General features: G+C 39.3%; 1 protein-coding gene across 1 annotated transcript; it reads left to right on the top strand.

The window, feature by feature from the left end:
• Positions 1 to 2590: 2590 nt before the first annotated feature.
• Positions 2591 to 24388, top strand: LOC135466144 (serine/threonine-protein phosphatase 5-like). The gene is made up of 14 exons (XM_064743515.1): positions 2591 to 2732; positions 4693 to 4862; positions 5133 to 5204; positions 6133 to 6274; positions 6722 to 6846; positions 8783 to 8848; positions 9567 to 9665; positions 11004 to 11109; positions 11463 to 11527; positions 12637 to 12714; positions 16017 to 16104; positions 17425 to 17644; positions 18401 to 18482; positions 19105 to 24388. The coding sequence occupies exons 1-14, from the start codon at positions 2591 to 2593 to the stop codon at positions 19159 to 19161; spliced, it is 1512 nt and encodes a 503-aa protein (XP_064599585.1). The 3' UTR covers positions 19162 to 24388.
• Positions 24389 to 25199: the final 811 nt, after the last annotated feature.

Genomic DNA, 25199 nt, shown 5'->3' with positions numbered 1-25199 from the left:
TGACACAGAGCTAGATCTGGATCTGCGTTTAGAAATGTTTTAAATTCACACGATTCTTCACCATTATCATGCAGACGTCGTGAAAAAGATATGCACGAATTGTGATAAACCGCTTTGTGCATAGTCTGGCTGTGTTACAACGTAGCGATCCATTAAATCCCCGTGCTAACCAGGATATGATATGTCTGTCAGCAACTTAATTTACGGAAAAAATTAGCCATAGATTTTGATAAATCTCCTTGCACAGCCTGGACTTGTTACAGGTGTTAGCCAGAAATCAATTAATGGACTTCTGTACAAACCCATCCCATAGTATATAGTGCTCATCCAGGTGGAAGAATTATTTAAACGATTCTGTTCTGGTGCGCTAAGTCTGTCTCTTGGTGTCAGGAAGTGTACGGAAAAAAGATACATGCATTCAATTTGATTTTGATGACATTTTTTCACCATTCAGCCTTTAGTATAGATAGGTCTAAGCACCAACGGATCCATTATATGTTCTGTATCTGGGTCCAGACATTTTTTAAACGATTTTTACCGAGTCCAACTCTATCACATAGAGTTTGGCCGATGATTTTAAGAAGTGTATCCCATGATTCCTTGTGTCCACTTGTGATTCCTAGTACATGGACACGCTTCTCAGAACATGCTCTAATAGAATCATTACACAGCTACTGCCAGAATGCACGCCTCACGTATGGCGTGCTGAGTGAGTCGTGCAAAAGCGCTTCAGTGAGCAACAAAATGTTGCTAGCACCATCTCTACATATTTTCTACCAGACTGCATGTTTAACGTGTGGTCTGCGAGAGTACGTTGTGGCAAAACCGGCGGTTTGAGGTTAGACCGTGCATGGTTCTGTAAGAAATAGGCCGACATTGATAAGCGTACAGGTCTTTCATAACATCACCATTTGACGAATATGTATCTAGCATAAAGTAAATAAATATCCCTATGCATTTTATAAGCTAATTTACAAATATAAATACAACACTTCACTGCTCCGTCTTACCGCGATTAGGTATTAGAACTCGTGATCACACCTTACCCGGTGTAGGCCTCGATGATCTAACAATCTCATTCAGTAGGCCTACATGGAAATTTGGGATGAGGAGGTGCCAAACTATAACCTATTGAGTATTCAAATATAAACGGCTGAGTTGTATTGATATCATGGCTGATCCCAGTCTTTTGCACAACTGTCGGTATAGTCTTTGAAGTTTCATCATAGCTTAGGAGACCCGTCAATCACAGCAGAGGCCCGATCCGACCACCTGATGTTTTGTCTACTGTTTATATTTCTACTCACTGTAAATGGGTTATGTGCGTTGCGTAAACCACTGAAATACATGACTACATGACTTTACTGAAATGGTTTAGTAGCAAAGCCCATAGCGGTCCCACAAAAATTACTGTTAATCCAGCCAGGGTGGAGCTAAGGCAAGCTACATTCACGTTAGGGCCATAGGCCTTAACTTTGTATGTCACATACATGTCTCAAGACGGCTGATATAAGTCTTAATCATATCATATTCTTTGGTTGAGTATTTACTTTATTGATAATAATCCCAGATTGTTGCTACAAATCGTGTTGGCTTCCCTTGTCGTCTAAAAGAACATTTTGGGACATTTTGAGAAAGCATAATTTGCAAGCGACAAAAGTTAATTTGCAAAAACATAGTGGCACTGACGACCAGACAGTCACTCCTTATTAGCCTTTAGCGTGACCATTATGATTGGTCAATTATGTTGGGGCCTTTTAAACTCGGTTCCCCGACTTGTCAGCTCGATCGGGGCTCCGACTTGTAAATTCAGGGGTTAACAAAATTCTCTTCCAAAGAAATTTTCATTTTCACCATGTAATTGTTTTTTGATTTTATTTTCTTTCAAAATTTTTTCCCACCATATCACTTTTACAGCTCAGTAAAACTGTGGTGCCGGTGAAATCGCTAGTTTTAGTTTCCATAATTCACGCCATTAAAACTGAGTGTCATTCAACCAATAATTTACATTCATCCCCTTTCTATTTCTCTCCGCTGATCAATATTTTTCGGAACCTACCTTTCGTCCTGGTATGTAGGCCTAGGCGCTATGATATAGCTAAGCACATGGATTCTTCCTTACGAACTCAGTCGATAATACGACTAAATATTTCAAAATCTCCATCAATTTAATTGATGATCACTGAAGGCCTACACGTGTTTTTAATATTTTTTTCGGCTTGTATTTTGACAAGACTAGGCCTAGACTATCCTTTACGTGGATCAATCAATATTCTGTAGGCTACCATTTCACTAAATATATAGGGCTTAGGTCTGAGACTCCCGGATACTCGAACCAAAACTTCAGCTATCGGTATAACATACATCTCACAGGCATATACGATACTGGCGTATGATGGTGAAATAACCATTTGTTGACACGCCTGTGTCGAGTACGACATATGACTATACTGAAAAATATCAAGAACGCTGTAGGCCTACATGTATGTGGTTAAAAGTACATTTATTATAAAATTAAGTTGCCACTTACATTTGGGCAATTATTAACCAATCATATCGCTCGCTTTTCGGCAGCAGTTCCATCGTCAAGATGGCCGACGGCGAGGCGATAAACGAGGAAATCACGCCAAAAAATTCTGGAAAGCCCCTCCTGAAGACGAAAGATTCGCTAACAGAGGAGGATAAAATTAAAGCGGAGGAAGTCAAAGAAAAAGCCAATCAGTTCTTCAAAAGTAAGCAACAATAAAGTCGTGTGAAGGCCTGGTGCGTCATAAAAGCTGCATCGGTCAGTAAAAGTGGTATCATCAAGGGCCCAAATTTCGATGGCCACCACACTTGTATTGATCATTAGTTTAGGTCTGCAAACTCTGAACATTCCCTTTGTCTGACAGCTAATAAAAGACAGGAGATTGCAGTACGAATGAGACTGGACAAATGCAGAACCGGGGTAAAATGTTAAAATATACGGAACAGAGCTTCCCATGCATAGTCCAGGCGAACAGGACTCAACTTTGTAAATCGAGAACAATTTTAGATCCCCCAAGGCATCTGGCTGGTAGAAATTAATGCGAGATTGTTAGCGACGTTAGGTTTGGCAAAATGTTGTTTAGCCAGGGATGGCCCAAACCAACGTCGTACGCCCCATTTAAAAACCTTATAAAAATTGCCCATTAAAATACGTCTCTATATGTCCTGAAGTTACCGACACTTATGTTCCTTTTGTGTCAGTGTGTCAATTTATCACGAACACATGGATCAGTTGTTGGCCCAATATTTCTTGGTTTTGACAAAGACAAGAAATGGAGTGCGCTCTGACGTTGCATGGTTTGTGACCACCCTTGGTGGAGCGAACTTTTTGCCAAACCTAACATCAGAGCAGTGTCGGACTAGTGGACGTATCAAGTACTGCGTTCATAAACCATAATTTAACCGTAATCCAGCCATTAAAACTTTCAAAATTAATTTGAACACGTACAACCAGCACACACCATATTTTTGAAGTAGGACCTATGGAAATATACAAGTTGGCTGTTTAAAAGATAGACTGTTGACAACAAAATCCAGCGACTGCAATATTCTTATATTTGAAGGCAAAACAAAAATACAAAACAAATTCTCAGTGACAGAGAAGAATTTTCTGAAAGAAAATTTTCAAACCGCCAGCATGTAATTTGCATGAGGTTGGAGTATGAAATATGGCATGTGTCGATATGACTTTTAAGTTGAAATGTTTCAGTGGCTAGAATATTGGTAGAGGGGTGGGGGTTATCACTTTCGGTTTTGACACTTTAAATGATTTTGGGATTTAGTGTATACCAAACACAAGGATGAGGGCACGCCGTTGAGCTACATGTAAGTAAAATTTTACTCATGGAATTAAATAGGATGAGTACTTTTGTGTTTACGGAGTGGAGGCCTGCAGGCTTGGGCTACCCCCTGCAACATCCCAGCAGTGTGAAACTAAAACTTTATTCAAAAGGGATGTTTAGTTTAGTCCATTTCAGGTGCTGAAGTGCTCATTCCACCAACACACCCACTCGCTCCCTTTAATGTCATTGTTAATAAACATGGGCCAGGTAGAGAGAGAGTGAGGAATTTGTGGATAAAATATGTTAACAAAAAGTATTGAAATATGGCACAAGTTTGCCAATATGAGCAGAAGAATTATAAACTCAACGTAAAACATTCTTTGAAATCAGAAGGCTGCCAACTGAGAAAATACCAATCTTCTTTTAACAATCACAAGCATACTGAGTTAGCCTCTTGTACCCTTCAGATTCTGCAGAGAGAGAAGAATAAAAATAGGTGGCAGCGGTGTCTGTATATTAATGTATGGCAATGTCTCGGTCTCCCTCAGCCATCACTTCTCCCAGGTTGCAGTCTTTAGGCCAGAGATTATGTACAGAACTTATTCTGTTTCTCTTCACCCTGAAACTATAAAGACAATTGAGCAGCCTATCAGAGCGAAGTTACTGACAGAAAATCAGCTTAAAACATGGTGAATGTTACGTGCTTAAAGTTTTCACCAAATTTGTTTTGACTTGGTTTATGTTTATAAATCATTTTGAAAACTTGAGCTCATATCTCATCAACTGTTCTCTATATATACTCTTTTTTTTCTATTCATAAAGATCAAAAGGGAGATGGCCATCTTAATATTTAAATTTTGATATTTTTATTATTACTTTGCAGAGGAAGACTACAGCCAGGCTATAACATTTTATTCTCAGGCATTAGAACTGAATCCTTTTGTAGCAGCATACTATGGGAACCGTAGCTTGGCCTATCTCCGTACAGAGTGCTTTGGTTATGCACTGTCAGATGCATCCAAAGCCTTGGAGCTGGACAAGACATATGTTAAGGTATAGTAATGAAGGTGGAATGCTCTTTCTCATAAACTCATAACTGACCAGTCACCTTGCTGTTATGTGGCAACTCCAAAAACTGATGGAAGGTGGTACATGATTCAGTATTTAGCCTTGCTACAGCACTCTATTTTGTGAAGCTTAGAAGTGGAAATGAAAATATTTTATGTATATAGTTTATGCGTCTAAATGCTGCTGGTGCAAGTAACATATGCTGAACACAGTGTAAAACCTTGGTGTGTCATGAGCTTTATATGTGTTTTGTAGGCATATTACAGAAGAGCATCTGCTAACATGGCCTTGGGCAAATTTAAACTTGCCTTGAAAGACTTTGAAGCTGTGAGTATTGAGAATTGAGAAAATATTTGAAAAACTGTCCTTCCCATTTGGTATTTTAAAATATGTGTTTGTTTACAAGAGTGATTCTTTTCGTTTTGCTTTTTTTCAGTGCAAAGAATGAAAAATTTTGCTTGAAGGATACATGAAGCTCTTGGTTTTAATGGCGAGTATATGATGTGGCCTAACATATAGAAGTACAAAAAGGCTTCTCAACTTTCCTCATGGGGAGAAGTAAAATGCCTTTGAGCTTCAGTTTTTATAAGGCCTTAGTCATCATTCTTAAAATTAAGTAGCCTGCTGTGATGAGGTCAACAGTGATAGCTATCAGATCAGCTTAGTTTGGGTGGGTAGCCCGAATTGTTCATCAATCATGTCAATGTCGTCACTTCAGTGTTGTTCATCAGTCATGTCATTGTTGTCACTTCCAAATATATCTGACCTTTGACCAAAAATATGTATAAAATAGAGGGTTGTGCCTTAAAAATGTGAAAAAAAAATATATAATTTTTGGCAAATTTATCTTCAAATTTTTAAAAACCATACTCATGGTTTTGTAGCACCTTTTCATTTGCTTATATAATTGGTGTTTTACGCTGTACTTAAGAATATTTCACTTACATGACAGCGGTCAGCATCATGGTGGGACGAAACCGGGCAGAGCCCAGGGGAATCCCACGACCATTCGCAGGTTGGTGGCAAACCTTTCCACATATGGCCGGAGAGGAAGCCAGCATGAGCTGGACTTGAACTCACAGCTACTGCATTGATAGGAAGCTCCTTGGTCATTACGCCGCGCTGGCGTGCTGTGGTACCAGTAACCTTTTCAGGTATCCTTTAATTATATACGTATATTAGTAATTTGAAACCCTGACCATATTACCTTATCGAAAATAGAGATCGTTTGCTATATTAATTCCTTGTGTTTTAGGTGGCTAAAGCAAAGCCAAATGACAAAGATGCCCGGGCCAAATATAATGAATGTAATAAGATTGTGAAGAGGATAGCATTTGAGAAGGCCATTGCTGTGGATGATAAGTCAGTAGCAGAGCAGATTGATTTGGAAAGCATGGGTAAAACAGCACTAGGCACTTTACATTTTGTTTTGTGATGAGTGTATTCTGCTTATAAGAGACAAAAAAACATTTCCTCCAAACTCAAATTGGTATCAATTTCTAGTTTTACTGTAGTTCTACAACCTTTTCAGTTGTTTGCAAGGTGTTTTTCAAGCATATTCTGAAGGTATTATTTTGTGTAGACTGATAAAATTATACAATTGCAAAGCCCTGAAATTGGTCAATCCAACCTATGCAGTTTTGTCTCCAAAGTCAAATTAAAATTTGCACAAATTTCACTGAAAGTTGAGGAATTAGGGTACTTGCACTTGAGATTTAAGTCCAATGTAGTTTTAGTCTAAAGTAGTATGGGACTGGATGTTTGAGAAATCTGGATGTGTGAGAAATCATGATAGGAAGAGACTAGTAGAAATTTTCTCAGTCACTTTATCACCCATGTTTCAGCCATAGAAGATGAATATGAGGGCCCTGAGATGGAGGAAGGTGGGAAAGTCACAGGAGAGTTCATGACACAGCTTATGCTAACTTTCAAAGACCAAAAGAAATTACACCGAAAATATGCATACCAGGTGGGTACAAGTAATTTACTGTATTTCGCCTGAAGATTAGCCGTTTTCAAGTTTTCAATTTTGCCAGATTCTGAATAATTCATCGCTGTCACAAAGCCACATAAAAAGTTGTGCTCAACAGTAAGAAGGTAAAACAAGAGGGGTACCGTGCCCGGAGCGGAAATATTAAGGGCATATGTAAGCTGTAGAAGATAATTAGACCTTGAAATGCAACAGAAGACTGAATTGAACAAGATTGGTAGAGCTTTAAAAAGGATGATTGAGCAACTAAGTTTTGTGCCTAAGTAAATAAGCTTTCACTCTGTATCTAGCACAGTTCCAGAAAGATCCATTTGTACATTGTACTCTCTCATATAACTCTGTATCTAGGACAGTTCCAGAAAGACCTATTTCTACCATCTCATGTAACTGTATCTAGGACAGTTCCAGAAAGATCCATTTGTACATTGTACTCTCTCATATAACTCTGTGTCTAGGACAGTTCCAGAAAGACCTATTTCTACCATCTCATGTAACTGTATCTAGCACAGTTCCAGAAAGATCCATTTGTACATTGTACTCTCTCATGTAACTCTGTATCTAGGACAGTTCCAGAAAAAAACATTTGTACATTGTACCATCTCATGTAACTCTGTATCTAGAACAGTTCCAGAAAGATCCATTTGTACATTGTACTCTCTCATATAACTCTGTGTCTAGGACAGTTCCAGAAAGACCCATTTGTACATTGTACTCTCTCATATAACTCTGTATCTAGGACAGTTCCAGAAAGACCTATTTCTACCATCTCATGTAACTGTATCTAGCACAGTTCCAGAAAGATCCATTTGTACATTGTACTCTCTCATATAACTCTGTATCTAGGACAGTTCCAGAAAAAAACATTTGTACATTGTACCATCTCATGTAACTCTGTATCTAGAACAGTTCCAGAAAGACCCATTTGTACATTGTACTCTCTCATGTAACTCTGTATCTACGGTTCCAGAAAGACCCATTTGTACGCTCTCATGTAACTGTATCTAGGACAGTTCCAGAAAGACCCATTTGTACATTGTACTCTCTCATATAACTCTGTATCTAGGACAGTTCCAGAAAGACCCATTTGTACATTGTACTCTCTCATATAACTCTGTATCTAGGACAGTTCCAGAAAGACCCATTTGTACATTGTACTCTCTCATATAACTCTGTATCTAGGACAGTTCCAGAAAGACCCATTTCTACTATCTCATGTAACTGTATCTAGGACAGTTCCAGAAAGACCCATTTGTACATTGTACTCTCTCATATAACTCTGTATCTAGGACAGTTCCAGAAAGACCCATTTCTACCATCTCATGTAACTCTGTATCTAGGACAGTTTCAGAAAGACCCATTTGTACTCTCTCATGTAACTCTGTTTCCAGGACAGTTCCTTAAAGACCCATTTGTACTCTCTCATGTAACTTGTCTTGTATCAACTATATTTTCGTCAAGCGCAATGTTTTGGCTATCAAAGGAAATTGTAACACAAGTTGCTGACAGACATTTAAAATGTATAATTAAGTGACATACCATGCCACAGGACACCATTTTTAGATTGGCTGGATTATTTTCAGGTCAGCCAACAGGGATTTCTTGGTTTTGGGGCCTTCCTCACTGGATGATCTCCCAAATTACACTACACAACATATGCAGGTGCAAAATTTTTTTCTAGAATTTTCTTTTTAGTATCTTCTCTGGCCGTACGTGGGAAGGTCTGTCAGCAACCTGCGGATGGTCGTGGGTTTCCCCCAGGCTCTGCCCGGTTTCCACCCATCATAATGCTGACCGCCGTCGTATAAGTGAAATATTCTTGAGTACGGCGAAAACACCAATCAAATAAATAAATAAATCTTTTTAGTATCCGCATGTAATTCTATTTGTATATTATATAAAATGTGTCTGTTTTCAGATTTTACTCCAGGCCAAAGAAATCTTTTCATCTCAGCCTTCTCTTGTTGATATAACAATCCCTGGGGTAAGTTTTGCTAGTATCTGACATCAGTCAGTATACACTTGATTCTGTTTTTGTTCAAAGACCCGATGATAACTTTTGCCTTTTGACATATGCTTTGTTAATGCAAGAAATCACTCACATATTTGCTTTGTGGCCAATTATTTCTGTTTCGGGATGAGAGGCTCATACTGTGTGCTGAAATCCATGAACAGTTCTATCATGTATCATCATGTCTTTGAGTTACAAGAAGTACGATATTGCTTTATTTCTGTTTCAAAATGAGAAATTCACAGTGTGTGGTGATATCCATGGACAGTGTTAAGATGTATTATTTCTGCTTCAAAATGAAAAGCTCACAGTGTGTGGTGATATCCATGGACAGTGTCACGATGTATTATTTCTGTTTCAGAATGAAAAGCTCACAGTGTGTGGTGATATCCATGGACAGTGTTACGATGTATTATTTCTGTTTCAGAATGAGAAGCTCACAGTGTGTGGTGATATCCATGGACAGTGTCGAGATGTATTATTTCTGTTTCAGAATGAGAATCTCACAGTGTGTGGTGATATCCATGGACAGTGTTAAGATGTATTATTTCCGTTTCAGAATGAGAAGCTCACAGTGTGTGGTGATATCCATGGACAGTGTTAAGATGTATTATTTCTGTTTCAGAATGAAAAGCTCACAGTGTGTGCGTATATTCATGGATGGTGTTATGATGTATTATTTCTATTTCAGAATGAGAAGTTCACAGTGTGTGGTGATATCCATGGACAGTTTTATGATTTAATGAATATATTTGAACTGAATGGCTTTCCATCTAAAGTAAACCCTTATGTATCCTTGAAATGAAAGCTAGAAGGCTCTCTAAAGAGCAAACCTTTGTCACATCTAAATGTTTAAATTCCCGCACAAACAAAGGTAAAATACTCTACATTTTGTAATATCCTGAAAAAAAAATTCCTGAATCCACATTTGGCCAACAACCAAAATTTAACGGATTGGCCCTTAGACCAAGGTTCTCTTGTGAAGACAATTTTATCAGAATTTGTGAATAACTTTTTCTATCTAGCTTCTGACAGATAGACGAACAGTCCAGTAACTTTCATGGTGAAGTTATTGTGTGAGCAAGTTTTTGTATAATACAGTATTAGCCAGGGCTTTATACATTTGTATTACTGCATTCTTGTGGTGAATCTTTGCAATTAACACCTCGCCTTAAGGATGAACGAGGGGATCGGTAAATCGTTCTCCTGGATTTTCAGTCAGAACATCTAAGTTCTGGTCACCCCTTCCCCATCAGTCGATCGCCTCGATTGATCACCTTAAGCCTACACAGTTCGTTCAATCTTGTGCGTTCTTTTTGCCGACTTTTCTGTAATCAGGGGGACCGTACTCTCTAGAAAGGTGTATGGGAACCCCAAACCCATATGTTAGCTTCACAAACTGATTACAGAAAGGCCGTGTGAAGAGAATTGGCCCCAGTATACAAGCTATATGTTTTCTTCATTTTAAGAATCAGGTTTGATCGTGTTTGAAAGAAAACTAATACAGAGAATTGTCATAGGTATGTATTGATTTTAATAATATTCTCAATATAATTGATATTGATCAATTTTAACATGGTAATAGCCTTAATTAAAATATTAATCATTAAATTACAGTCAATATTCTGTTTCTAAGTCATTTTTCAAACCATGTACGTCCACAAACCCCTCAGAGATGCGAACATGTATTTGGGATTATTAAACGAAACATTTCATTGGTCACGCAATTTTCACTGAGCCAATCATAGGTCACATTAAATATAAGGAGTCTACGCTTACCGATGCAAGCAGCCATTTTCATTTTACCGACATAGGTGGTCAGTTCTTTTTCTTTTTAAACCGGCATAAAGTTTGTGCAGATTTTCCTGTAAGTAAAATAAATTTAGCTATTTGTAACCTACTTGCCAACACGGAAATTATCATTCCCCTGGAGTTTATGTGGTGATCGAAAATTTGTTCCCCTGAATGTACATTTAGGAGACCGACAGGCGATCAGCCGGTTCGATCGCTTCTTATGTCGAGGCCTGCAGTTAATACATTGTGTGTGTTGTGTGTGCGTGTGTTTTTTGTTCACCTGAATTACACAATTGTATATGTAAGTGTATATCCTCCTTGACAACCCACCCAGCTGTTTAACGGTGACTTTGTGGACCGAGGCTCTTTCTCAGTGGAGTGTATCTTCACCCTGCTAGGTTTCAAGCTGCTCTATCCAGACCATTTCTTTATGGCTAGAGGTATGTAAACATACTCTGCAGCATTTTTGTGAGTTTCTGATCTTGTATGGTGTTTTCTTGGAAATAACGAAAAAACTCATCTCCTCCTCATGCTTTCAGTGCTACAGGAGATCGCTCAGTAGCATTTGTAATGTAGAATTTACTGAGCCTTGTCTTCAAATCTTTCATATTTCAGTACAGCTGAAACTGTAAGACAGATTATGGGGTCAACATCACAAATATTCTCTCATACAGTTATATTACTTGTGTGGATCCGTATATGGTCAGGTGGGTAAAAGTTAATACGCTGTATGCTTTGTCACATCACATATCACATAAAAGCCATGTGACCCAAACTTTTCTGTTAATTACAGGAAACCATGAAAGTGTGACAATGAACCAGATGTACGGTTTTGAAGGAGAGGTTAAGAGCAAATATCCTTTTGCATGTGTGGTAAACTTTAACCATAATTAATTGAACTGTCTTAGACTCTTGTGTTGAAGGCAAATAACAAACCATTGGTGTTTCTCAGCCAAACGGACCATGTCACTCAGAAAGTCTCATTTTCGGTATATGTGGAATATTACAGATCTTGTGTGATTAATGTCAACAGACAGTTTTATGTAGAAGCTCAGCTGTTGTGTTAATGTAAACAGCAACACAACAGGCAGTTTCATGTAAAAGCTGAGCTCTTGTGTTAATGTAACAGCAACGCAACAGGTAGTTTCACGTAGAAGCTGAGCTGTTGTGTAATGTAACAGCAATGCAACAGGCAGCTTCACGTAAAAGCTGAGCAGCTGTGTTAATGTAAACAGCAATGCAACAGGCAGCTTCACATAGAAGCTCAGTTGCTGTGTTAAAGTAACAGCAATGCAGCAGGCAACTTCACGTAGAAGCTGGGTTGCTGTGTTAATGTAAACAGCAACACAACAGGCAGCTTCACGTAGAAGCTGAGCTGCTGTGTTAATGTAAACAGCAATGCAACAGGCAGCTTCACGTAGAACCTGAGTTGCTGTGTTAGTGTAACAGCAACGCAACAGGCAGCTTCACGTAGAAGCTGAGCTGCTGTGTTAAAGTAAAAGCAACACAACAGGCAGCTTCACATAGAAGCTGATCTGCTGTGTTAATGTAACAGCAACGCAACAGGCAGCTTCACGTAGAAGCTGAGCTGCTGTGTTAATGTAACAGCAACGCAATAGGCGGTTTCACGTAGAAGCTCAGCACTTACATAATATAATAAGTCCTCAACCTTTTGACATGGGTAAGAGCAACTTTTAGTGGAATTTATGCATATGTTGAATTTGATTTTGGAGACTCCATCAGTTGCATTGGTCAGTGTCACAGCTTAAAGAGAGGTATAATTTTATGTGTATACACAGAATAATGCCTTCAAAATGTGCTTGCATAAACATCTTGCAAATTTGCGAAAGGTTGTTGAAGAATTACTGTAATATAAAACTGTTTTTCTCTTTGTTATATTTCTTATTTTTTACATGCTTAGCTATCAATTTAAAGTTCTTGATGACCTTGACATTTAACCCACATATTCCCAGCAGATGGCAGATTTATTCACGGAAGTGTTCAACTGGCTACCATTGGCACATTGTATAAATAAGAAAGTTTTAGTAAGTACTCCATGTCATTTTATGTTCAACCTTTGAATGTGAATTCTGTTTTAGAGAAGTAGGGTTGCGTTTTGGTCAAGGTTTTGAGCGTTCTGATCACGAGATCTGTTATGTTGTAAAAACATGCAAAAATCAGCAAAAGCGAAATGTATAAATTCTCATAAAATTTTGGTCATATGTAAACTTGTATAAAGCGCACCTAGTTTCCATTTGACCAGTCGCGTGCACCAAATCAGTAGGACAAAGTGCACCCAGTTTCCTTTTGACCAGTTGCATGCACCAAATCAGTAGGACAAAGTGTACCCAGTTTCCACTTGACCAGTCACATGCACCAAATCAGTAGGACAAAGTGTACCCAGTTTCCATTTGACCAGTCGCATGCACCAAATCAGTAGGACAAAGTGTACCCAGTTTCCATTTGACCAGTCGCATGCACCAGATCAGTACGACAGAGTGCACCCAATTTCCATTTGACCAGTCACATGCACCGGATCAGTAGGACAAAGTGCACCCAGTTTCCTTTTGACCAGTCGCATGCACCGGATCAGTAGGACAAAGTGCACCCAGTTTCCATTTAACCAGTCGCATGCACCAAATCAGTAGGACAAAGTTCACCCAGTTTCCATTTGACCAGTTGCATGCACCAAATCAGTAGGACAAAGTGCACCCAGTTTCCATTTTACCAGTAGCATGCACCAAATCAGTAGGACAAAGTGCACCCAGTTTCCATTTGACCAGTCGCATGCATCAAATCTGGAGGACAATTTGCACCCAGTTTCCATTTGACCAGTCACATGCACCAAATTAGAAGGACAAAGGGCCCCCAGTTTCCATTTGACCAGTCGCACGCACCAAATCAGGACAAAGTGCACCCAGTTTCCATGTGACCACTCGTGTGCACCAAACCAGTAGGACAAAGTACACCCAGTTTCCACTTGACCAGTCACATGCACCAAATCAGTAGGACAAAGGGCTCCCAGTTTCCATTTGATCGGTCGCGTGCACCAAATCAGAAGGACAAAGGGCACCCAGTTTCCATGTGATGACTCGCGTGCACCAAATCAGTAGGACAAAGTGCACCCAGTTTCCTTTTGACCAGTCGCATGCACCAAATCAGTAGGACAAAGTGCACCCAGTTTCCATTTGACCAGTCGCATGCACCAAATCAGTAGGACAAAGTGCACCCAGTTTCCATTTGACCAGTCGCATGCACCAAATCAGTAGGACAAAGTGCACCCAGTTTCCATTTTACCAGTCGCATGCACCAAATCAGTAGGACAAAGTGCACCCAATTTGTATTTGACCAGTCGCATGCACCAAATCAGTAGGACAAAGTGCACCCAGTTTCCTTTTGACCAGTCACATGCACCAAATCAGTAGGACAATTTGCACCCAGTTTCCACTTGACCAGTCGCATGCGCCAAATCTATAGGACAAAGTGCACCCAGTTACCATTTGACCAGGCGCATGCACCAAATCAGTAGGACAAAGTGTACCCAGTTTCCATTTGACCAGTCGCATGCACCAAATCAGTAGGACAAAGTGTACCCAGTTTCCATTTGACCAGTCGCATGCACCAGATCAGTACGACAGAGTGCACCCAATTTCCATTTGACCAGTCACATGCACCGGATCAGTAGGACAAAGTGTACCCAGTTTCCATTTGACCAGTCGCATGCACCAGATCAGTACGACAGAGTGCACCCATTTTCCATTTGACCAGGCGTGTGCACCAAATCAGTAGGACAAGGTGCACCCAGTTTCCATGTGACCAGTCGCACGCACCAAATCAGGACAAAGTGCACCCAGTTTCCATGTGACCACTCGTGTGCACCAAACCAGTAGGACAAAGTACACCCAGTTTCCACTTGACCAGTCACATGCACCAAATCAGTAGGACAAAGGGCTCCCAGTTTCCATTTGATCGGTCGCGTGCACCAAATCAGAAGGACAAAGGGCACCCAGTTTCCATGTGATGACTCGCGTGCACCAAATCAGTAGGACAAAGTGCACCCAGTTTCCTTTTGACCAGTCGCATGCACCAAATCAGTAGGACAAAGTGCACCCAGTTTCCATTTGACCAGTCGCATGCACCAAATCAGTAGGACAAAGTGCACCCAGTTTCCATTTGACCAGTCGCATGCACCAAATCAGTAGGACAAAGTGCACCCAGTTTCCATTTTACCAGTCGCATGCACCAAATCAGTAGGACAAAGTGCACCCAATTTGTATTTGACCAGTCGCATGCACCAAATCAGTAGGACAAAGTGCACCCAGTTTCCTTTTGACCAGTCACATGCACCAAATCAGTAGGACAATTTGCACCCAGTTTCCACTTGACCAGTCGCATGCGCCAAATCTATAGGACAAAGTGCACCCAGTTACCATTTGACCAGGCGCATGCACCAAATCAGTAGGACAAAGTGTACCCAGTTTCCATTTGACCAGTCGCATGCACCAAATCAGTAGGACAAAGTGTACCCAGTTTCCATTTGACCAGTCGCATGCACCAGATCAGTACGACAGAGTGCACCCAATTTCCATTTGACCAGTCACATGCACCGGATCAGTAGGACAAAGTGTACCCAGTTTCCATTTGACCAGTCGCATGCACCAGATCAGTACGACAGAGTGCACCCATTTTCCATTTGACCAGGCGTGTGCACCAAATCAGTAGGACAAGGTGCACCCAGTTTCCATGTGACCAGTCGCCTGTTCCAAATCGGTTGGACAAAGGGCACCCATTTTCCATGTGACCACTCGTGTGCACCAAATCAGTTGGACAAAGTGCACCCAGTTTCCATTTGACCAGTCACATGCACCAAATCAGTAGGACAAAGTGCACCCAGTTTCCATTTGACCAGGCGCGTGCACCAAATCAGTAGGACAAAGTGCACCCAGTTTCCATGTGACCAGTCGCCTGTTCCAAATCAGTTGGACAAAGGGCACCCATTTTCCATGTGACCATTCGCGTGCACCAAATCAGGATGACAAAGTGCATCCAGATAAGGTGGTTTTACAGAGCTTCATCATACATGGAATAGGCTAGCTGGTCTCCAATACATGAATACTATTGTGCTTAACAACTGTTGCCAGCACTACAGTAGTTCACCACCAATGATGGAAGATTCAGTGGTTCTTCTGATGTCAGTTTGCTTGTCAGGTATAATGTGCTTCTACTGTACATGTACTTAGTCCTGTCAGTTACCGTGGGTTGTCAACTTTGTTAATAGGCTATTTCCTCCTACAATTACTTCTCATACAATAGTCTGTAGTAACTATTGTGGTGTTGTTGTTTACAGGTAATGCATGGTGGGTTGTTTTCAGAAGACACGGTTACATTAGATGACATTAGGAAAATAGAAAGAAACAAACAACCACCAGACTCAGGTGAGCTTAATATAAATGTTGAATAGCACATCACATGTTGAAGACTTTTCAAATGGTTACAGATGTACCAAAGGCTTTGCCAACTTTACGATAAGATCGAAGACTTCTCAGACTGGACAGCGTGTTTACGAATGTACTGTAGGACTTAACAGTGGTATGAAAGGCTTTACAAAAGGGACACAAAATTTTATCTGAGAACGTGACACCTCTCAGTGGACAGGTGCAGGACTCCCAGCACCCAGCATACAAGATTTCAACCACAGCCTAGTCATGAATTTTCCCACTCTCATTGTTCAGCAAAGTTCCTGGTGACAATTTACGGTTGATGGCACTCGTGTGTTCACAGCTTAACCATTTGTTTGTACATGACACTTTGGAAAGTCTATCAGTGACTTGCCAAAGGTCGAGGGTTAATTACGGGCACTCTGGTACCTTCTCCTGATAAACCTTACCATCATCATATTAATGGACAATTATTATTTATTTGATTGGTGTGTTACGCCGTACTCAAGAATATTTCACTTATGCAACAGCGGCCAGCATTGTGGTGGGTGGGTGGAAACCGAACATAGCCCCGGGGAAACAACCATCCACAGGTTGCTGGCAGACCTTCCCACATATGGCCGGAGAGGAAGCCTGCATGAGCTTAACTTGAAATCACAGCGATTGCATTGGTGGAAAACTCTTGGGTCATTACCCTGCGCTGCCGTGCTAACTGACTGAGCCACAGAGGCCCCTGGACAATTATTGAGTATAGTGTTAAACAACAATAATTTTATTTGTTGACCAGCAACTTCACATATTCTCAGACAAAATGTGTATCTATTTCATTTTGGATTCACAACTAAGGATAAATGTGTGGGTGTGATATATGTGTTGTGCCAGTCAGGATTAGTGCAACCTTATTAAGGTAACACCTCTTTTATTTTGTGTTTCATGGGTGAACCAACATTCAAAAATGGAATAAAAATAACATTAACAATCTGCCTTTTATTTTGTCTGATCATGATGTTCTTTTATGATTTTCCTGTTTTTTTTTAAAGGCTTTCCGATAGAGTAAATGTGTACCATAGACAAAAACACTGATTCTGCCCATAGCTCCCAGTGTCATACATATGAGTTAACTCACTGCACATTCCTTATTCATGTGTGCTGAGATGTAGCAAAGTTTTTAGGAAAATTATTTACTCAGGAGAATACATGTAGCACCAAATATTGTGTGTGATGTTTGATGGAGTAAGTATGGAGTTGTCTATGTGTAAGTATTGTCATGTACATGTTTATTGCAGTATGATGGTTGAGTGTGTGATCTGTTTTCAGGGCCCATGTGTGAGTTGCTGTGGTCAGACCCTCAGTTTCAGTGTGGCAGATCACCCAGTAAGAGAGGGGTAGGTGTTCAGTTTGGACCAGATGTTACCAAGGCATTCCTGCAGAGAAATAAACTGGATTACATAATACGCAGCCATGAGGTTAAAAATGATGGCTACGAGATCAGTCATGACAGGAAGTGTGTGACCGTTTTCTCTGCTCCAAATTACTGGTAAGTCATGCAAGACGAGGAACACCTCTTGTACAGTAGGAATAGGTGGACATAAGGATAAAATCTCTGGTTAATGTACTGTGTCATGGGATTTAGCCTATGTATAATAACATACTCTATTTATATTGATACATACAGTATATCACTGCCTCTGTGCAGCTTGAGGCATCGTAAAATTAAACTAACCATTCAAATGCCCTTCATTTTTAGATGAAGAGTACTAATCAACCCTGACGCAGGGTCAATTTTCAAATTAGAAAATTCAGTTCTTGAAAATAATAGCTTATCTTGTAGTACATTTATTTGTAGTTTCTTGTGCAGTATGCAGTAACAGGGTGCTTGTATCTGGAATTTTTCATCCTGAAAAATGTACTTTTTAGGGAAGTTTAGTAAAGTACCTTCTGTGTGGTTTTTGTCTAGAACATTCATAGGTATCGTTGTACGACCTCAGATTTCTTGCGGAAATGTGCATTTTGAGAGGCAAATAAAAGTGATACAGTGTTACTTCTGGTGCTAAATCCTACATTTTTCCAATAGGATATTATCATGCCTTCAAAGAAACCTCAAATCACCTTTCTAAGATCAGTGATAACTGTAAGAATTCAGCCACAACTTTGTCATAGTTGAAATTTGGGGTCATTTACTCTGTACATGTATTTGTTGTTACCCTGTTGTGACTTTGTGGCATGAATTCTGCTCTTGACTGGTTTTCCAATTGAACTTGTTGAGTCATTGTAATTTTCTGCCCTGTTACAGTGATACTATGGGAAACAAGGGTGCATTTATCAATCTGAAAGGCGATGATCTCTCTCCAAAATTTACCTCATATGAAGCTGTGGTGAGTAGTCACTCAGTACCAGCGGGGGAATCTTCTCTCCTGTCCTAATCTTGAGAGGAACAGAAATATAAATATTAATATGTAAATAAAAAGATACAGTACTAAATAAAAAATGTGTGAACATACTGGAATATAGAGTTTAGGGGATCTTTTGCACTGTGTCAAATATGCAGATAAAGAATGTTGCAATTTTAGTTAAGTTCAGTAGTATTTGTCATTTTACCTGTTTTTAACCCAAAACAGCAGCAAAGTTGATGTGTGGGTTCAATCTGTGAAATTTGTCCTGGCACGTTTCTTTGTTGTGACTTTAATGGCCTTGGTTACACAAAATGTTTAAGGTGATAGTGTGCTGGTTACACAGTCTTATATTGTTTGAAGACCACTTCTCTTCCACCAACATGGCTTGCAAGTCTGCACATGTCACCTGTGGAAAAGTTTGTCAATACCTTGCCAAAGGTCAGTGTATTACCCATGTCCCTCCAGTTAGAACTGCCTATAGAACTGACTGCCATCCTGTGTGAGTATGGTGTTATTATAGTTAAGCTATATTATGGTTAAATAAAGTGGATATGTTTGGAGAATAGCCCCAGATATTAACATCTTGTCATGTTTTCCTTTCCAGCCACACCCGAATGTGAAACCAATGGCATATGCTAGCCCTTTGTTTGGATTGTTTTAATGATGTGATGTGACAATAGAGAGTTCTCCAAAATAACCTCAGAGTGCTACGTTGGACATCTGCCTTTGTGAGAAAGTGAAAGGGAAAGGGAAAGTACATAGACCCCAGTCACAGCAGTTCGGTCCTGGTAATCCCAGTCTTCATGTACCAGCATGTCCCAGAATGTACCAACATATATCAACATGTACCTGCATGTACCAACATCAGATTTGTCCATACGAACAAGTGGAAAATGTAGACATACTGCTCAAGTGGCATTCAACTAGACAAGCAACTCACTCAGTTCAGTCTTTTCATACTCTTGTTGCTGTCTATAGATGTAAATCATGGATTAGAGACAAAGTAGTATCAACAAACCAAACAACAGCACCAGGAGAATAGGGATTCATCATTGATGACTGTAACACTGTGACAGATGCTTTTTGTAACCTGAACTGTAAATCCTGGGCTCAGTTTCAGGAAGAATTTCAATTAGCATAGTTAAGTCTGTGTTTAGATTTATACATAAATGAAGAATTTTTCAAGTATCTAGATAAATGAAGAATAATTTAGAAAGTACTTGCCCCAGATTTCTAGACAAATGAAGAATACTTAAGAAAGTGCTTGCTCAGATTTCTAGACAAATGAAGAATACTTAAGAAAGTCCTTGCTCAGATTTCCAGGAAAATGAGGAATAACTTTTTGAATAATGGATTTTTTCTTAGATTCAAGATAAACAGAATACTTAAGTTCCTGTACAAACTTCTATATGAATGAAGAATATTGCAGCCTGCTCAAGACGACTAAATATATCATCAAATTCTTTCTGCTCAAACCTCTAGATGAACGAAAATACTGGAGTTATTGTTCAAATTCATAGATGAACAAGGAATCTTCATCTCCCTGCTCAGACCACGAGATAAATGGATAATACTTCATTTAGCTGCTCGGGTTCTTAGATGGATGAGTTGAAACTGACATTGTTTCGGGTTTTTTCGGGTTTTTTTTTAGAACTAAAGCTTTCACTTCATGTGTTGGTTTTTTTCTTGATTATGTTGTTGGTCACATTCTGTGATGAGAAATCTCAGTTTTTTGCTTGTTGTCACAGATAATTGTGATATGTTGTTACCATGGGTACCTGTGTTAGAGGTCTTCATGGGCACGTCCTGTTTGTCACAGGCACTGTGTGACGGGGTTTGTCCCGTTTTGTTAACACCTCACCCTTAGTTGGTGATGTGACCTGTACTCATATGTTGCATACCACAAGTGACCAGCATTGCACCACTTCTTCTCTGGTTCTATCTATATCACATATAGATGTCACATCTTCAAGTTCTAACATTCTGTCTCGTCCTACAGTGTGTTTGTGTAGTCACTTCATGTTCTTATCTTTCTCTTATCTCATGTTATCTGCACACTGTGTCACATCTTTATGTTCTTCTTATCTTTCTCTCATGTGGTCTTTACACTTTGTCACATCTTCATGTTTTTCTTATCTTTCTCTCATGTGGTCTTTACACTTTGTCACATCTTCATGTTCTTCTTATCTTTCTCCCATGTGGTCTTTACACTTTGTCACATCTCCATGTTCTTGTCTTTCTCTCATGTGGTCTTTACACTTTGTCACATCTCCATGTTCTTCTTATCTTTCTCTCATGTGGTCTTTACACTTTGACACATGTTCATGTTCTTACTTTCTTTCTCATCTCTACACATCTTTGTGGGTCAGATACACAGTATACTAAGGTAGTACCAGTTTTCCTTGACAGAGGTAATACGTGAAGTGTAGTATAGGTAGACAATTTTAGTCAAGAACAGTGATCATGAAAAAAAGGTTGTTTGTGTTAAACCACCTGTGCTGATACATTCCTTACAAATGTCCAATCCTGTCAAATGACTGTTTCACCTGTCCCATAATGCTGCATATCCTGACAGATACGACAATGTCCAATCCTGTCAAATGACTGTTTCACCTGTCCCATAATGCTGTATATCCTGGCAGATACGACAATGTCCAATCCTGTCACATAACTGTTTCACCTGTACCATAATGCTGCATATCCTGGCAGGCTATACAACCCAAATGTCACTCGAATATAAGCTGATCAGCATGAGAAGAGAGCAGGTCTTCCATGTGAAGAATTTATTGCGGAAATTTCTCAATACTGTTTAATGATGCTCAATATATGGCCATAATCAGTGACGGTTATTTAAGCAAATATTCAATACTGAGCAATTAAATAATGCAGTAATTAAAGCATGTCAAGCCTTTATTTAAGGTTAACACTATGCCATTGTTACCATCTTCCATCTACCAAAGAACAGTCCTTTTGGAGCTGTTCACAAATTACATGGCTGTAATTTTAATCTTGCTCGACGTATTTTCATATGAATGTCACTCGTAGCTTGTAACTGTTTTTTTTTTTTTTTTTTGTTGGATGTTATCAAAACAGCGAAGCTGTCCTTCAGTTCCTTCAAGTAAATTTCTATTACGGAAGTTAAGGCAATCAAATATCAAGGATATATGTATTCAGCAAGGAATTAAATCCCAAGGCTGATATTTGCATTCTTTAAATCACGAAGTAGCTAGATGACCAGGAACAAAGGGACCAACTATCAGTGTCAGCTTCAAACTATAATCACAAATCTGCTGATGTGAGGACCTTACATACACCCGGTAGTTTTATACTTGTGATAATGTTTTATGATGTAAGAATAGAATATTAATGAATCTGTGCCAAGTAATAATAGGTGTACCACAATGTACTTAAATGTCTTCAGTCTGGTAGCTGTTGTTCACATAGTGCTAAGCTCATGTCAGCTTACTGGGACCAGCCTTACAAAGCTCTCCCAATTCCAAGGTAGATCCCAGCGTTAATAAAAATTGTCATTGAAATTGTGCTTCATGCTTTGTAAGGAAAGTCAAGAAGATGGCAAGGGACCCATACAGCACTGATTTCATTTTGAATGGCTTGCCTCTCTTTATGCCATGTGGAGCATGTGTGTTGAGGCTTGTGTTCCAGGTTAAACTTAAACTCCATGGTGGATGTGATCTTCAGAACAAATCATAGTGCTGATATTATTCACTGAGGAATGTTAGTGTAAAACACTGCTTTAAAAGAGGGATATATCATCATTTATTATTATGTGTGAATGTTACATGTAGCATCTGATTGCTAAAAAGCATATAGCTACATGTAGGGGGCGGGCCATGGTCTTGAGGTAAAAAGGTTCTTGCTATTCAGTCACTAGACCATGCAAGGTGTGGGTTCAAATCTGGCCTTGGATTGGGAATATTTAGTCTCTCTCGCTATCACTGCTTGTAAAGCCATGGTGTCAGTAAGTGGTCAGCAGTGCTTGTGTTGCTGTTTGTTGAAGACTGCTTGTCTTCCAACAGGTTGGTGTGCATGTCCCTACATCACAGGTGAGAAAATTGGTCCCCTAGGCACTCCATTTTCCTCCACACAAATCACTGACTGCCATCGTGTACGTTAACTGAAAAATTGTCAGTATTCTTCATTAAGAATCAAATAAATAAGTAAACCCTGTGTATCTGTGCAGGTAAGTCTTGTCATAACCTGAAAGTATTTAAGTACAGGAAGTACCCTAATTCTTCTAAAATTTGGGACACATATTAGTAGTGTTGAAAGTAAAATAGTAAATTTCTTTACCAGCCTTTTGGAAAAGTAAAGATATGAGTATGTTGTATATTAGATGGTCTAACCATGTGAGAAAAAAGAAACAAAATATTCCTGCTAGAATTGCATATATATTTACTAAATAAAGCAGACCAGGTGTCCCAAATTTTAGAAGAAATAGGGTAGCTTTTCCACCAGCCAGCAACTTGCTCGAGTTTTAAACAGGTATTTGTTTATTTACATTTAGATGATTGTAACTTAAGTTATTAACACTAATACTAGTAGTACTCTTAACTTAAGGTTCAACTTCAGAAGGATAGGGTTTTGCAGTCCAATATGAATGTTGATGATATTTAAACAAAAGTGCTATAATATTGTGTGAAAATGGATTGTTTGACTTGTGCATTTACTTGTGTGTTAGATTGGCCGATTTGTCCTGACCATTATGATGGGGTAATGCGGTCATGGATTTTATTTCCTTTCATAGCTCTTTGTTTTATTTATGTTTTGCAGTATTCCAATCATGAACTTTAAAGCATTTAAATGAAATTCTTAGTCAGTACATGTAAGCACATGTTTACCCTAAACGTGTTTGTCAGGACTGTAAATCCACTCCTACTTAGAGGCCAGTTCAGGGCTAACGACTGTTTTATGTATTTTGTCTTTGTTACAAAAGAGAGTGTTTGACATATCTTTACTGTAAATGTCATTAATTTGCATTTGAATATATGCATGCTTTAATTGTTATGAACAAGAGATCACAGAATCCTCACTGACTTTTAATCCGTTGCAGTGTGTTGGCATGAATACTGTTTGCCATGCCAAACTGTACCATTAACAAATACAAAATTTCGTAATTATTAATTTCCCCTCCTTTGAGCAATTTACCTGTATGTTGAACATTTGTGTATCATCCATATGCCATGATAATCAGCGCACACTATGTGTTAGCGTTGCTTAGTTTGGTGAACACTTTCACTAAGACCTGTGTTAACGTATGTTGTTAATAGCACTGTTAGTGTGATGACCTAGCCCCAGGATCATGAAGCCGTCAGACTTCGCATCGTTTGGGTAATGACCTTAGGCCCCATGATGATGAAGCTGTCAGACTTAGCACGGTTTGGGTAATGACCTTAGGTCCCACGATGATGAAGCCGTCAGACTTGGCACCGTTTTGGGTAATGACCTTAGGCCCCAAGATCATGAATCCGTCAGACTTGGCACCGTTTGGATAATGACCTTAGGCCCCAAGATCATGAAGCCATCAGACTTAGCACTGTTGGGGGTAATGACCTTAGGCCCCAGGATCATGAAGCCGTCAGACTTAGCCTTAACTTCAAAAGAGTTTGTTGCGCTAAAACTTACCTTCATTTTCCTTGACTTTCATATAAAACTTAAAACTAGGGTATAGCTTCAGGAAGAATTCCACAAAATACTAATAAGTCTTGACTACTGACAGCTTCCTGAAACTGGGGTCAGGGTCTCCTACAGATTATATTTTGAGATGAGTGATACATGTTCTGTAGCATTGTGACGTAGGACTCTGTACAGTGATCTCTAATTGAACAAAAACTATGCAGAATGAATTGTTTTGAAATAAAAATGTGTTAAATGACAATTCTTGGATTTATATATCATTTCAGTTAAAATGAAGAAAGTATATAAATGTGGTAAGCATCAGTAGAAGAATTTTTAAACGCTATCTGAAATTACCTTACTATTCTTTTTAGATTTTTTTAAAAAATGTAGTCAAATTTGTATATTGTAAGATATGTACTATAGACCACATTGCTAATGTACATGTCACGCAACTTTTCTAGATCATTGCAAATTCTTGGAAACTGAGGGGACCTTGCTAGCATACATGGTTCAGATTTCCATACCCAATGAGGTTGTGTGTTTGAATTCTTCTCTCACTGTTTCAAGAGTGACTTTAAGCTGAGACTTGTCTCAAATACTTGTCCATGGTCGGTGCTTCACTTTGGGCACGCTCATTTTCATCCTCCCACTGCCCTCATAAAAGTGGAAAATTCTACAGCGACAGCATAAAAACACCTATCAAATTAATTTACTGGTGTGAAGTGTACAGTGACATCACCAGGTCTCCCTGCAGAGGGTATAAAAGTGTGGTGTTAAATCTCTTAAAATGAAGATAACCACAAGCGTCAGGTTAGACAGAAACTCTTGTATGTACTGTGTTAGAATAGTGCAAACATTAGCCTTCATTGGGGTGTACTTTATATGTTCCTTTTCCCACAAAAAAACAAACATGGTACATAGACAAAGTATTAGAGTTTAAATCATTCAGAACATAGCTTTTCTCCCCTATGGTACTATTATGTTTTTTTTAGTTGGTTTTGAACTTTATACTTGACTGCTTTTGATGAGTATGATGGTGGGCAGGTTTATGGGTGGAGCAAA

Source organism: Liolophura sinensis, chromosome 6 (genome assembly GCF_032854445.1).
Source record: "Liolophura sinensis isolate JHLJ2023 chromosome 6, CUHK_Ljap_v2, whole genome shotgun sequence".
Lineage (NCBI taxonomy): Eukaryota > Metazoa > Mollusca > Polyplacophora > Chitonida > Chitonidae > Liolophura > Liolophura sinensis.
This window is presented reverse-complemented; position numbering and strand designations above follow the sequence as displayed.

What these genes read in the sequence shown, in the direction of transcription:
- LOC135466144 (XM_064743515.1), top strand. Translation starts at nt 2,591, where the DNA reads ATGGCCGACGGCGAGGCGATAAACGAGGAAATCACGCCAAAAAATTCT. An exon ending in GATTGATTTGGAAAGCATGG is followed by an intron (nt 6,275 to 6,721) that starts GTAAAACAGCAC and finishes CCCATGTTTCAG; the next exon opens with CCATAGAAGATGAATATGAG. An exon ending in CATCTAAAGTAAACCCTTAT is followed by an intron (nt 9,666 to 11,003) that starts GTATCCTTGAAA and finishes CAACCCACCCAG; the next exon opens with CTGTTTAACGGTGACTTTGT.